This window comes from Ranitomeya imitator, chromosome 2 (assembly GCF_032444005.1).
Source record: "Ranitomeya imitator isolate aRanImi1 chromosome 2, aRanImi1.pri, whole genome shotgun sequence".
Taxonomy (NCBI): Eukaryota; Metazoa; Chordata; class Amphibia; order Anura; family Dendrobatidae; genus Ranitomeya; species Ranitomeya imitator.
In genome coordinates, this window is record NC_091283.1 from 805,493,390 (window position 1) to 805,508,535 (window position 15,146).

Below are 15,146 nucleotides of genomic sequence, written 5' to 3' on the forward strand. Positions count from 1 at the left end.
AATATAATGAAAATATACTTACTTTGTACTGGTATGATGTTCGGTTTAGTGAGATGAAATGGTAACCTGAAAAAGGTTTTAAATCAATTTGTTAAATGTATTAAAGTTTTGACAACAAATTTGTTATTTTTTCAAACTTTCAGCAAAGTGTGCTGCATCTGTATGGCTCGATAGTTGTGCAGGACCACAGCCGAACCATTCAATGCCTACGAGACTGACACACAGAGCAGAATACATGCCTAGCTCCATCAGTCCATTGAATGGGTAATAAGTCTTTAGTGGGAAAACATCTTTCAGGCAACATATAAATGAGAAAATGATCAGATGTTTAAATCAGATTTTTACGTTCAATTTATGCCTTACAATTTTTTTTTCAATATTCCATATCATTATTAAAAAATCTGCAATTTTCTCACTGACCAATAGGCCCTAGACTCCCTTTTTTCCGTACAGATGACTTTTCAGCAGTCTACACACTATATTGCACTGAAAGTTAACACTTTTATTAATAGACAACACAGGATACACCATTCACCATAGGTGATGTCACAGCTCACCTCCTCACCCTCACTTCCTAATTCCCTTTGCCCCGATGAGAGCATGCCTAGATAATACTTCTACGCAAATGATTAGGGTCCGAATCAGTATATTGTTGCTAATATCTATGTAGCTGCTGAAAAGAGCAGGAGATAGGAGTCAAACATAAGGCCAAGAAGATAGTTTGAAAATACCAAGATGTTTTAATTATTATTAATATTGTGGTATAAAAACAAATACATTAAAACATAAAAACCCGATTTGCATATTAAGGCTTTTTTTTATGACACATTCCTTTTAACTTCGTTAGATACAAGATGCCATTGCTTATCTATGTGGTTTTACTCTAGCCTACAAGAAAGCTTAGACATCAGCAATTTACTTTTGGGGCGATTTATCACGTATTCCGAAAAAGGAAAGTATGACATTAAATAAATGGAGAGATATATTTTCTCTCTCCTAGGTTCATTTCATAGGTAAAGTAGATGCGTCGTCTTACTTTTTAGAATGACTTACTTTTGAGATACCGGTGGCCCCAGCGGAGGAGGCTCATTTCCTGCACTTTGTATTCTGGTGCGTTGGATAATTTGGGGCTTCTCTACAATATTTAAAAAATAGAAAAGATATTTCTTATTATATAAAGTGATGTCATTGAAAAAAATAATCTTAATCAGCAGCTTATCTCCCCCCCAAAAGCAAAAAGATTGGGCTTTGGAGTTTAAATTGCCTGATTCTTCTCTTACCTGACATTTTTAGGATTTCCAGAAACAACAGGAAGTTAGAGTCTAAAGAAGCCCCAGTGGCCGGTGTGACAATTGCAAGATTTCTATTTTATATGTTTAATACAGTTTGTGATATTGAAAAAAAAAACACATTTAACACAAAAATCTTATTTAAAGTTAAGTAAGTTTTTGATAACATATTCCTTTTAATGAACAGTATTGAAAAAGCATTCTTTTTTTTTTTCATTTTTGCCTTCCTGCAGTTAAGCAGCCATACTTTTTTTTTTTATTATTATTTTATATCGTTCACTGATGCAGATGTATCACACTTAATTTTATGTGGGAGAAATTATTTTATTTTTTTACTACTTTTAGGAGGTTGAACGAAACTACTGTGCATTTTATATATAGTTTTGAGAGATGCAAATAAAAAAAAAGGTTTTTGGGATAAATTTTTTTAGCTTATATTTTATGATGTTCACGTTTCACAATAAATGACCTGATTAATTAATTATTCAGGTTATTATGGCTGTGTGGGTACCATAATTTAATATACATACATACATGCATACATATATCTACAGGTAACTTTGACATAGTGGGAATAACCGAGACATGGTTAGATGAAAGCTATGACTGGGCAGTTAACTTACAGGGTTACAGTCTGTTTAGAAAGGATCGTAAAAATCGGAGAGGAGGAGGGGTTTGTCTCTATGTAAAGTCTTGTCTAAAGTCCACTTTAAGGGAGGATATTAGCGAAGGAAATGAGGATGTCGAGTCCATATGGGTCGAAATTCATGGAGGGAAAAATGGTAACAAAATTCTCATTGGGGTCTGTTACAAACCCCCAAATATAACAGAAAGCATGGAAAGTCTACTTCTAAAGCAGATAGATGAAGCTGCAACCCATAATGAGGTCCTGGTTATGGGGGACTTTAACTACCCGGATATTAACTGGGAAACAGAAACCTGTGAAACCCATAAAGGCAACAGGTTTCTGCTAATAACCAAGAAAAATTATCTTTCACAATTGGTGCAGAATCCAACCAGAGGAGCAGCACTTTTAGACCTAATACTATCTAATAGACCTGACAGAATAACAAATCTGCAGGTGGTTGGGCATTTAGGAAATAGCGACCACAATATTGTACAGTTTCACCTGTCTTTCACTAGGGGGACTTGTCAGGGAGTCACAAAAACACTGAACTTTAGGAAGGCAAAGTTTGATCAGCTTAGAGATGCCCTTAATCTGGTAGACTGGGACAATATCCTCAGAAATGAGAATACAGATAATAAATGGGAAATGTTTAAGAACATCCTAAATAGGCAGTGTAAGCGGTTTATACCTTGTGGGAATAAAAGGACTAGAAATAGGAAAAACCCAATGTGGCTAAACAAAGAAGTAAGACAGGCAATTAACAGTAAAAAGAAAGCATTTGCACTACTAAAGCAGGATGGCACCATTGAAGCTCTAAAAAACTATAGGGAGAAAAATACTTTATCTAAAAAACTAATTAAAGCTGCCAAAAAGGAAACAGAGAAGCACATTGCTAAGGAGAGTAAAACTAATCCCAAACTGTTCTTCAACTATATCAATAGTAAAAGAATAAAAACTGAAAATGTAGGCCCCTTAAAAAATAGTGAGGAAAGAATGGTTGTAGATGACGAGGAAAAAGCTAACATATTAAACACCTTCTTCTCCACGGTATTCACGGTGGAAAATGAAATGCTAGGTGAAATCCCAAGAAACAATGAAAACCCTATATTAAGGGTCACCAATCTAACCCAAGAAGAGGTGCGAAACCGGCTAAATAAGATTAAAACAGATAAATCTCCGGGTCCGGATGGCATACACCCACGAGTACTAAGAGAACTAAGTAATGTAATAGATAAACCATTATTTCTTATTTTTAGGGACTCTATAGCGACAGGGTCTGTTCCGCAGGATTGGCGCATAGCAAATGTGGTGCCAATATTCAAAAAGGGCTCTAAAAGTGAACCTGGAAATTATAGGCCAGTAAGTCTAACCTCTATTGTTGGTAAAATATTTGAAGGGTTTCTGAGGGATGTTATTCTGGATTATCTCAATGAGAATAACTGTTTAACTCCATATCAGCATGGGTTTATGAGAAATCGCTCCTGTCAAACCAATCTAATCAGTTTTTATGAAGAGGTAAGCTATAGGCTGGACCACGGTGAGTCATTGGACGTGGTATATCTCGATTTTTCCAAAGCGTTTGATACCGTGCCGCACAAGAGGTTGGTACACAAAATGAGAATGCTCGGTCTGGGGGAAAATGTGTGTAAATGGGTTAGTAACTGGCTTAGTGATAGAAAGCAGAGGGTGGTTATAAATGGTATAAGTCTCTAACTGGGTCGCTGTGACCAGTGGGGTACCGCAGGGGTCGGTATTGGGACCTGTTCTCTTCAACATATTCATTAATGATCTGGTAGAAGGTTTACACAGTAAAATATCGATATTTGCAGATGATACAAAACTATGTAAAGCAGTTAATACAAGAGAAGATAGTATTCTGCTACAGATGGATCTGGATAAGTTGGAAACTTGGGCTGAAAGGTGGCAGATGAGGTTTAACAATGATAAATGTAAGGTTATACACATGGGAAGAAGGAATCAATGTCACCATTACACACTGAATGGGAAACCACTGGGTAAATCTGACAGGGAGAAGGACTTGGGGATCCTAGTTAATGATAAACTTACCTGGAGCAGCCAGTGCCAGGCAGCAGCTGCCAAGGCAAACAGGATCATGGGGTGCATTAAAAGAGGTCTGGATACACATGATGAGAGCATTATACTGCCTCTGTACAAATCCCTAGTTAGACCGCACATGGAGTACTGTGTCCAGTTTTGGGCACCGGTGCTCAGGAAGGATATAATGGAACTAGAGAGAGTACAAACGAGGGCAACAAAATTAATAAAGGGGATGGGAGAACTACAATACCCAGATAGATTAGCGAAATTAGGATTATTTAGTCTAGAAAAAAGACGACTGAGAGGCGATCTAATAACCATGTATAAGTATATAAGGGGACAATACAAATATCTCGCTGAGGATCTGTTTATACCAAGGAAGGTGACGGGCACAAGGGGGCATTCTTTGCGTCTGGAGGAGAGAAGGTTTTTCCACCAACATAGAAGAGGATTCTTTACTGTTAGGGCAGTGAGAATCTGGAATTGCTTGCCTGAGGAGGTGGTGATGGCGAACTCAGTCGAGGGGTTCAAGAGAGGCCTGGATGTCTTCCTGGAGCAGAACAATATTGTATCATACAATTAGGTTCTGTAGAAGGACGTAGATCTGGGGATTTATTATGATGGAATATAGGCTGAACTGGATGGACAAATGTCTTTTTTCGGCCTTACTATGTTATGTTACTATGTTATATATAATGCAGTTGCAATAAAATTTACTTTATTTAAAAAAAATATATATTGTTTTAATATTTATGGTTGTTTTCTCCTTTTGTTACATTTTTTATAAAAAAATTTAAAATACATTTTCTATTTATGTGTGTTTGTTATATAATATGTCCCCTAAGAGGTAAAAAAAAATCTCTGGGGGACTTTTTTTTAATTGCTTCCTTTTTCACTGTAACTGAGGCATCTTCTAGTCACTGGGAAAAAAAACACCATACTACTGATACTTCTACTTATTACAGAGAGCTAATTAGTCGCCATGTGGATGACAAAAGATGGCGGAAATGGTGATAATCTGCTTAGGATTTTTCTCCAGGGTGCTAGATTCCATTAATATAGCCAAGTCAAAAGACGGCAATGCAGTCTTACATCTACAGATACCCACACTGCCCACCGTCAAAAGGCAATGGGCAGTCATTAAGGGGTTACATATCCTACTAGGGCTTTCTAACTAGTAAATAGGTGTCCCCTGTGTAGGAATTAAAAGCAGTTACAAAGGGCATTTCTAAAGCATCATTAGACTAATGTTGGCCGAACCTGTCCATATCGGCAGTCTAATGTGTATGGGGGCTCCAGACAATTGACTTTCGGGGAGTTAAGGATCAGGCATGTCTGATTTCATGCGGCAAATCCTTTTGTTCTCCAACAGATAAGGGCGTCTCTCTGATAGATAACACAGGAGTAGTGATGTGTGGATCCACGGATGTTCAGGTCAGTCACGTAGGACCAAAGTTTATAAAAAAGTTTGATTCGGGTGCCAGAACAGTGCCTGAACTTAATCCTGAACCCGAACCCCATTCAAGTGAATGAAGGGGGCCCAGAACATCTGGAAGTTCCCATGCTGCCCTCTATGTGAAATTATGGGAAACATCTGTTCTGACCGGCGGTAACCTTACTGAAGTCACCGCCAGTCACAGCTGCTGGCCATCATTCCCACGCTGTCACACAGAGGACAGTGTGTGAGCCAGTTGGCTGTGACCAGCTGTGAAAAAGTTACAGCCAGTTAGGTGCCAGCAGATGACTACTCCTCTCTCTCGCAGCGAGAGCAGGTGATGCTGATGAGAGTATTCACCAGCTGGCACCTATGCATAGTAAGAAAGATGTCAGCATCAGTGACACATATAATTAATGCAGTAGGTGTGTAGCTTACATGTATTAACCTAATAAATAAAATTAAACAAATGGCATGAGGTCTCCTATATTTTTAATAGCCATCCAAGGGAAAGCAGACAGCTGGGGGCTGGTGTTATTATTCTCGGAAGAGGACGATATCCATGAAGCTTCCCAAACCATTAATATCAGCCGGCAGCTGTCTGGTGTGCCTTTACTGGTTATTAAAATACAAAAAAATGACATGGGGTCTGCCCAATTTCTAATAACCAGCAACGGGCTAAGCAGACAGCTGCGGACTGATATTAATAGGCTGGGAAGGGGCCATAGATATTGGCCCCCTCTCAGACAAATAACACCAGCCCTCAGTTGCCCCAGAAATGGAGCATCCATTAGCTGTGCCAATTTTGGCGGTTAGCCTCGGCTCTTCCTGCTTGCCTTGGTGTATTGGCTGTGGGGTAATATTTTGGGGTTGATGTCAGCTGTGAATTATCCGCGAGCGGGAAGAGCTGGGAAAAGCGCCAGAATTGATGCATCTAATGAATGCTCTACTTCTGGGGTGCTGCGGGCTGCTATTTTTAGGCTGTGAAAGGCCCAATAACCATGTTCCTTCCCAGCTTGAGAATTCCAGCCTCCAGCTGTCTGCTTAACCTGAGCTTGTTATGAAAAATGCAGGGGACTCTATGCTTATTTAAATAATTTAAAAAACGTTGTATGGGGCCCCCTGTTTTTGAGAACCAGCCAAGATAAAGCAGACAGCTGAGGGCTGCAGCTAATACTTGACATGGCTGTGATGGACGTGCCCACACTGGAAAAGCTTGCCGATTGGCTGCAGCCTTTAAATAAACTTTGTTCAGGCTGCTGAACCTGAACAGTAACATAGACTTTCATGAGAAGTCCGGTACGGACACTAACTTTACTGTTCTGGTTTGCTCATCTCTACATAGAAGCGCTTGGCCGAACATGCCGTCCTGTGTATGGGAAAATCAGTTTAGATGGCTGCCAGCTGAACGATTGGCAGAACCATTGTTTGGCCAACGGTCATCTAGTGTGTACATCCAGCTTTACACTAGAGCACCCAACAGACTTGTGAATTAACCAGACAATCTAGCACTGGCCCAGTTTAATTACAGATGTTTGCAGCAGCGAGACATCATGTGATCAACTAAATATTGGGGGGACCCTTCTAATAGTCCAATGTATAATATCTTTTAAATACAGTACGTTACAAAAATACGTCCAATGCACTTTTTGCTATTTGAAACGTGTTCTGAAATAAAGCTTTATTAAAGTGAAATATGGCAGATACTTAATCAGCCGCTGTGTCACTTTAATGATCAAATAGGACAATAGAAAGTACTGCAAGTAGGCAGAAAAAAAATGCATTTCTATAGATTAAAAATAAACTTACCAATATTGCTACTGATATCCCTTTGGGGTAAAACCAGCACTGGTTTCTTGAAATAGAGAAATAAGCATGGAGTTTTAAAGCTGTAATTCCAGGTAGCAGACTGTATGTACATAATGATACACGGTCAACAGTAATGTGGAATTGGTGCTTCACCGGCTGGTCTGAAACGGTTACACCAAGGATGTTTAAGTAGTTGGCAAAGCATAGTGGTAGTTGTAGTTTCACATCAGCCAGTGAGCGGTTTTGAAGAGATCCAGGGTTTCCATTTTATGCTAATGAGCTGGAAGTGCAGTGGGGTTGGACTCTGCACTTATAGCTCTCCTGACATTCTCCCTATTCCCTGCCCGGCCCGGTGTCGGCCTCCGGTCTCGGATGTGCAGTTCCCTATTGTCCCAGTGACCTGCCTCCCCTGTAAAAAAAAATGTGTGCAAGCCCCGGCAGTGTCTGAGATCTTCTACCGGAAGGGGGCGGCCCATGCGCAGCTCGATGGTAGGGGTATCGCATGCACCACTGACAGTGCTTGTACAGAATCTTGGGCAGGGGAGGCAGGTCACTGAGACAAGAGTGAACTGTCAGCCACACACCGTAGGCAGCCGGAGGGCAGGGAATAGAGAGAGAGGCAAGGAGCTGAAGGTTTAGTGCCCGCCCTGCTGCACTTGCGGCTCATCAGCAAACAAACTACAAAATGCTGGATTCCTTAAATACGGCAAAACAACATTTTTCCAAGCAAGGTAAGAATTTGATCAGCGTTACAGGATCTTTACACATTATGACTAGTTAGCATTAGGGTCATTATTTAGCAGTCAAAAATCCTGATGGCTGGTTCCCTTTAAGAAACGTTACAACCTTTATCACTAACATTATTTGTATTTTTCTTCTTATGCTTTTGATTGAATTCGTACACTGAACATTTCAGTGCTACAATAGTAGCCGTTCATGATAGCAGCATATTAACATCAATGCACACGTAGTTTTAGAATATTGCTTCATTACAAAATCACCATGGAAACCTCTGCCAGAAAAGCAGGAAGGGGTGATCGGCAGCCAATCAGCACGACCGGTGTCCACACTGTCTACATATTTAGAATGCCGGCGAGTCGCTGTGTCTAACCTCACTTTTCATTGCAAGTTACTAGAAAATAGCAATTACCAAAAATTAACACTGTAACAATTGGAAAAGAATCTAAATAATCACATTAGTCTGTGGTGCGACTACATTAGCAGGATCATCTCCCACATCTGCTCTCATGGGTAACATGAATTTGCAGGATTTTCACTCTTTTAGTTCACATTTCATATTCTTCCTTTTATGTGTAGTCAACGTAAACCCCTTAGACCCTACCCAACTGGACAATTTTTTTAACCCATTTTTAACTCCACCCCCCTCCCCCTTTTATTTTTTTTTAATTTTTTTAAGAACTATGGTGATGGGCATTGGCACTGGTGGCGGCATTTATGTGGCTAAACAGCAGCAATCGAACCTAACTGCATCATAAGAAACCAATTGGTGACTGCTATATTAATGTGGCGAATAGCGTTAGTTTAGCTAGGGCCACTGTTAAAATTTTGTGGTTTCATATGCTATACTGTTTCCTTGTGTGAATACGCTAGATATGTCAAAATCAGACACTCAGTCCTGAACTTCAGACACAATTCCTATGGGAAAGCCAGATCCATACTAGTTGTCAGGTTTTTTTTTTTCCGGGGAGGTGGACAGGGTTAGAATTTATTTTTTCAAATTTTTTTTTAGATTTTTTTTTTTAAATTCAGCATTAACTGTTAAAAGCGCGGTGCCTCTATGTTAGCACATTGAGATGGCATTGATGTGTGTGCCAAATTACTATAAATTTTTCACTAGAAAATAATCTTACCGGTTTCTGTGGGAGGAGGCTTATAGGCGGTTTAGGCCTTTTAGAGGAGACAAAAAGGGAAAACGCTTTACAAAAATGTAATGGCTCTGTCTTGATATTTTGTGCATTTGTACATTATTCCTTTTCTATCTTCTCATTTATGCCATACTTACAAATTTCGGGGAGAAGGTAATGGCTTGGGCTTTACAGCTGATTCAGAAGGGCTGGTAACTGTTTTAAAAAACAAAAAAACATACAATAAATTATGTAAGTTAGACAGGTTAATGGGAAAAACATAATTGCGTATTTCCAGATGCCTGGTGAATCAGTCACAACTGGACACAAAAATGTCTATTTTTTAAGATGCAAATTGCCTCTTCAGAGAGGAAGAGGAATTAAACTCCATAGCGCCACTAGGTGGAAGCCACCAGGTGGCGCTATAAAGTCTAAGTCCTCTTTCTCTCTGAAGAGGCAATTTGCATATTAAATTTCCCAGAGGAGCATTGCACGGCGAATAAGTCTCCTTACTTTGGCATGACAAAGCCGCTATGTCACTCTCCACAAGGAGAAACGTTATCCCTTGTTTTTTTTAGGATTACTGGAGCTTCTTCTTTTTTTGGATACCAGGATTTTTAAAATTGAAACTCCCTCATGCCAGATTATTGGACATTGCTTTATCTATATTAGTACTAAAATATATCTATAGATCTATTTTTATATACATTCATTGCATGCTTGCTGACCAAAAAAAAAAAAAAAATAATCAATATCTAGAAATGCCCGTGTATTTTCTTTTTTGGGCAAAATAAAAATCTTTCTCGTGATATTAAATGATTGGAAAAATTTTTTTGAAAGAAAAAAAATTCAACGCATTTAGGAAAGTTGCAGAAAAGCCTGAGATTTTCATAGCGGGTACTATTATGGCGGCATGCAGGTGAAGGCTCAGTGGATGATAGGAATACTTTAGTAAGGCTTTATAGTTTTCGATAAGTCTCATGTTTGTTTTGGAAAATTAGCTGATGAGAGATCGCTGAAAAAAAATCGCAGTGAGCCGCGTCACCTGCAAGGAAATCTGTAATCAAGGCTGCAGTGCGAAGCAGCGAGACCCCCGTATATAGAACGGACATTTGGCACATACTTTTTATATAGTAGATACAGTGTGATCCTTCTACTGTATAATTCCCAAGCTGAATTGTGTTATTTCCAATGAATGCTCCAGTTGCATAACTTTCCGCAACAAAACTGGCAGCAAGTTCACAACGTGTGAACATGTCCTTAGACGGTAACATTTTACACAGTAAAAGAAAACAGTCCAGTTGACTTACAATCCTCGCATACTTCATATTCGTCCTGGTCCTGAAAATATATATGAGAATATTTATGTAGCTTTTTGAGATTTTTAGTTTTTACCATTTTACTTCGCATAGTGTAAGTTTCTGTAAAACTCTTTGTACGGGCCTACGGTCAACGTTTTTAAAGGTCGAATTTTAAAGCGTAACTGCAGTGAAAGATTAATTTTTCAGAATGAACTTAGAACCATTTGAGCAAAGGTCTTTCCCTTTAAAGGGAACCTGACAGCAGCAGCCATTATCTGCCTCTAACCGCCAGAGGGGAAGTGGAGCTTCGCTCGCTGCTGTCAAGCTATTCAATGTCTTGGACAATCTCCGACAGTGGTATTTAATGTGCGCCGGGAGGCGCGTCACTCCACGTGCCCATCGGCGCACCTGTGACGGCATCACCGGGCGCCGATTGCTTGCCATGAAAGTCGGGGGTCTGTTGAAAGTAATCCCTCACACAACCCCATGTCCTAAAAATTACCAATGTTATGGGTCTCGAAAAATGGCGACACAAGACAATTTTCCTTTACGAATTTCTGAAATTTTTCCATCACTTCAATATTATTATTATTAGGTATTATTACAGTATTAAAAAAATATGCGTGTTTGGTATCTGTGTAATCGTACTGACCTGGAGAATCATACTGCCAGGTCAGTTTTACCTTATAGTAATTAAAACCTGGTAAATAAAAAATACAAAAAACTATTGTGGAATTGCACTTTCCCCCCCCCCCCAAATTTCAACGCACCTGGAATTTTGTTTCCCCTTTTCAGAGCATCACATGATAAAATGAATGATGTCATTCAAAAGTAAAACTCGTCCCGCAAAAAAAAAAACAAGCCCACATATGGCTATTATTTGGCTAGTCTCACACGTATACAGTACGCTACGCTGAGCAATGTGTCAGAACTTCTATCGGAATCCAAGACAAAGTCTCGACAGAGACATTCACTACTATGAAGCTGTCGGACTCATTTTGGGGCTTGTTGGTCCTCCGTACCGAAACTGATGGACACTGTCGGGATGGAGGCCAAAGTGACGTATTCGTCAGAGACAGAAATTGTGCAATAACTAATAATATTTAGAATGAATGATAACTGAATGGTGTAAAAACAATCAAAAAGCCTGAATATTTTGGGGGAAAATGTCTCCATATATTCATAAAAAATAAGTTCATTGGCAAAGTACAACTTGTCTACAGAAAACAAGACCTCATTCAGCCTTACCTGAGGAAGAAAAAAAGAAAACAACTTTATGATTCTCAGAATATGTTTTCAAAAACTATGAATGCACAAACTTAAGCATCCTGCTGATTTATGCCGACATGCCGTCATTATATAATATCAGCTGGGATCAAATACATCAGTGTTCTCTTTTGGGATTGCACACATACCGTATTTGATGGAGGAAATATTTTAGGTGGTAATATTGCCCTAAAATAAAAATATAGAAATCAAACATTAGGTTTTAGTTTATTAAATTTTTTATTGTTATTTAAAAAGTAACAGTGGTTATAATTTTTATTTCCTAAATCTATAGTACACAGGGAAATTAGAATCTTTGTAATATATCTCATCAGAATTGATCGGTCATTTTCAAAATTCTTAATTCCAAGGTAAAATCTGTATTGAGTGAGGACAGATTTGAAGAGTGAAGGAAGACGAGGAGGGAGGAGCTAGTCTCTAGCTCCTCCCTTCTCCCCACCCCCTCTACATAGAATCTTATCGGCACCAACTGCCTTCTCCTATCTCAGTAATGAAACAATCTGTGTTCATTGAATATAGATTTTACCCAGGAATTGAGACTTTTGGGAATGATCAGTCCAGGAGGAAAATATGTCCTATTGATTTATGAAATAAAAGTGTTGGTTACTCTTTAAAGTGGTTAACCAGGACTATTTTTTTTCCAACTACGGGCATAAGTATTAACACTCAGATAATTGCTACTGCTACCCTCCTGCCTGTCATGCCTGGTGCTGATCTCTAACGGCACAAAGTGGTCACAGATCACTCCTGCCGGCAATTCCGCTGACGTCCTGTCGATAGAGCAGCGGCTTTTCTAAAGGCCCCGTCACACATAGCGAGATCGCTAGCGAGATCGCTGCTGAGTCACAAGTTTTGTGATGCAACAGCGACCTCAGTAGCGATCTCGCTATGTGTGACACGTAGCAGCGATCAGGCTCCTGCTGTGAGATCGCTGCTCGTGTCGGAATGGGCTGGGCCATTTTTTGATCGCTGGATCTCCCGCTGACATAGCTGAATCGGCGTGTGTGACGCCGATTTAGCGATGTCTTCGCTGGTAACCAGGGTAAACATCGGGTTACTAAGCGCAGGGCCGCGCTTAGTAACCCGATGTTTACCCTGGTTACCATCGTTAAAGTAAAAAAAACAAACGCTACATACTTACCTACCGCTGTCTGTCCCCGGCGCTGTGCTTCTCTGGTCTGGCTGTGAGCGGCGGGCAGCCGGAAAGCAGAGCGGTGACGTCACTGCTCTGCTTTCCGGCCGCTGTGCTCACAGCCAGAGCAGAGAAGCCCAGCGCCGGGGACAGACAGCGGTAGGTAAGTATGTAGCGTTTGTTTTTTTAACTTTAACGATGGTAACCAGGGTAAACATCGGGTTACTAAGCGCGGCCCTGCGCTTAGTAACCCGATGTTTACCCTGGTTACCGGGGACCTCGGGATCGTTGGTCACTGGAGAGCTGTCTGTGTGACAGCTCTCCAGCGACCAAACAGCGACGCTGCAGCGATCCGGATCGTTGTCGGTATCGCTGCAGCGTCGCTAAAGTGTGACGGTACCTTTACACTCTGCTCTGGCGACATCATGCTGATTGGCAGCCGACTATCTGCGGAAAGTTGGCTGCCAATCAGCATGATACTAGCAGTCAAACCCCGTCAACAGAGCAGATCAGAAGAGGAGAGCTGCTCTGCTGACGTGGAGCCGCTGTATCAGGCTGTGAAGCCCTTTTCAGTTTTGCCTTTATAGTCAAGTTTTCACCACGTAATCGTTTGCTGAACAATAACTTTTATTTGATCGATGGCGACCAAACACTTGTCGACTTTAACATTCCAGAACACCTAGAATTTGCCTATAAAGGCAAAGCAAAATGCTACTTTACATACTTATATATCCCTCAATCGTCACAATCATAAGTCTGGGTGCAGCAATTACATGTTTAATAGACTTTTATATACCTCGTAGGCGGAGAGGGGGTTGGATTTGGCTGAAAAAAGAAAAAAATAAACAATTTCTAATTATAGAATCCATTAATCATGAGCAGAGTTATACGGCTGATATAAAGCGCTTAGTAGGTGTGCGGTTATGCTTTTATGTATATTACCTCATTTTCCGGGACTACATACAAATCTGAAAAAAAAAAATCATAATTTATTTTTAAAATTGCAAAAATTGATTTCTTTTCGGAAACTGCTTTAAAACCAATTCTCAAATATTTTTCTATCCCAGATTTATGTATATTTCAGTAGCGACACCTACCACTTCCACCGAGCTGGCTACTGTAAGAGTATATCATATCCAAGGTTTCCCGTGCTTTATGTCAGCCTGTTGAGCCCAAGTCATTAACCTTTTTATGCCGCAGCTATATTACGGGTTTTTTTTTTTTCGTTTTTGTTTTTGCTCCTCTTCCAAGAACCATATCTTTTTTTTATTTTTCCATCAATATAGTCAAATAAGGCCTGTTTTTTGAGGGACACTATGCACTTTTGAATGACCTAATTAATTTTACTATATAGTATACTGGAAAACAGGAAAAAAAAAATCAAACTGCAAAAAAAGTGCAATTTCAAAGTCGTTTATTGTTTTTTTTTTTATTTAGACTATATTGTAAAACTGATCTGGCAATATGATTCTCCGGGTCAGTATAAGTACGGAATTTTTTTTTTTTAATTTAAGAGGTGAAAATTTTGGGGGAAATTTGTAAGAAAAACACTTTTTGTTTTTGTCGCCAACGTTTTCAGTTTTTGGCATATGGGCCTGTATGAGGGCTTATTATTGGTGCCCTAAGCTGATATTTTTACCGATACCATTTTGGGGGTAGATACAATGTTTTGATCGCCTCTTATTGCATTTTATTGCAGTGATGCAGTGCCCCAAAAAACCCTTATTCTGGCGTTTTGTATTTTTTTCATTACTCAGTTTACGGATTAGATTAATTAACTTTATAGTTTCATAGATCAGACTTTTACAAACGCAGTGATGCCAAATATGTGTATTTTTTTAAATTGTTTTATTTATAATTCGGCAAAAGGGGGATGATTTGAATTTGATGGGTTTTTTTTTAAACTTTTTTTTTCCTGACTTTTCTCTGTATTTGTTAGTCCTTGTAGCTGCAATCGTCTGATCGCTTGTGCTATGCATAGCAACGCTTCAGTGGTTAAACAGAAATGATTGGATCTACCTCCGATCACTGCTGTTAGAAACAGATGCCGACTGTATAACACAGCCATTACACCATGTTTTGCGCTAGACCGGGTTGTACATTTTTTATTAATTATTTTTTTTAATTTTGCCCCCACCTCTAAACTATTCGCTTAGTATAAATACCACCAAAAGATGAGCAATTACAACCTTTTTGCAAGAGACACACTCTAAAGTGAATCAGCAGACCAGCGTGAAAAAACCGATTGCAAAATGGGTCTCATAAAAAAAAAAAAAACATTTTATTTCAATATTTTTAAAAGAATAAAATGACTGAACAAACCTAAATAAGACACAAACAGA

At 39.5% G+C, this 15,146-nt stretch overlaps 1 protein-coding gene across 11 annotated transcripts in view; it reads right to left on the reverse strand.

Annotated features, from left to right (window-relative positions):
- BLNK (B cell linker) overlaps positions 1-15,146 on the reverse strand; it is a 271,319-nt gene that overhangs the window by 18,817 nt on the left and 237,356 nt on the right. For all 11 annotated transcript variants that reach the window (XM_069753811.1, XM_069753810.1, XM_069753809.1 and 8 more), the window contains 9 exons: positions 13,747-13,772; positions 13,601-13,629; positions 11,801-11,840; positions 10,395-10,425; positions 9,243-9,300; positions 9,091-9,127; positions 7,220-7,265; positions 1,054-1,135; positions 23-66 (listed from right to left, as the gene is read on the reverse strand). In XM_069753811.1, coding sequence (XP_069609912.1) covers positions 23-66; positions 1,054-1,135; positions 7,220-7,265; positions 9,091-9,127; positions 9,243-9,300; positions 10,395-10,425; positions 11,801-11,840; positions 13,601-13,629; positions 13,747-13,772 — 393 coding nt within the window. The remainder of the gene's footprint in view (positions 1-22; positions 67-1,053; positions 1,136-7,219; positions 7,266-9,090; positions 9,128-9,242; positions 9,301-10,394; positions 10,426-11,800; positions 11,841-13,600; positions 13,630-13,746; positions 13,773-15,146) is intronic.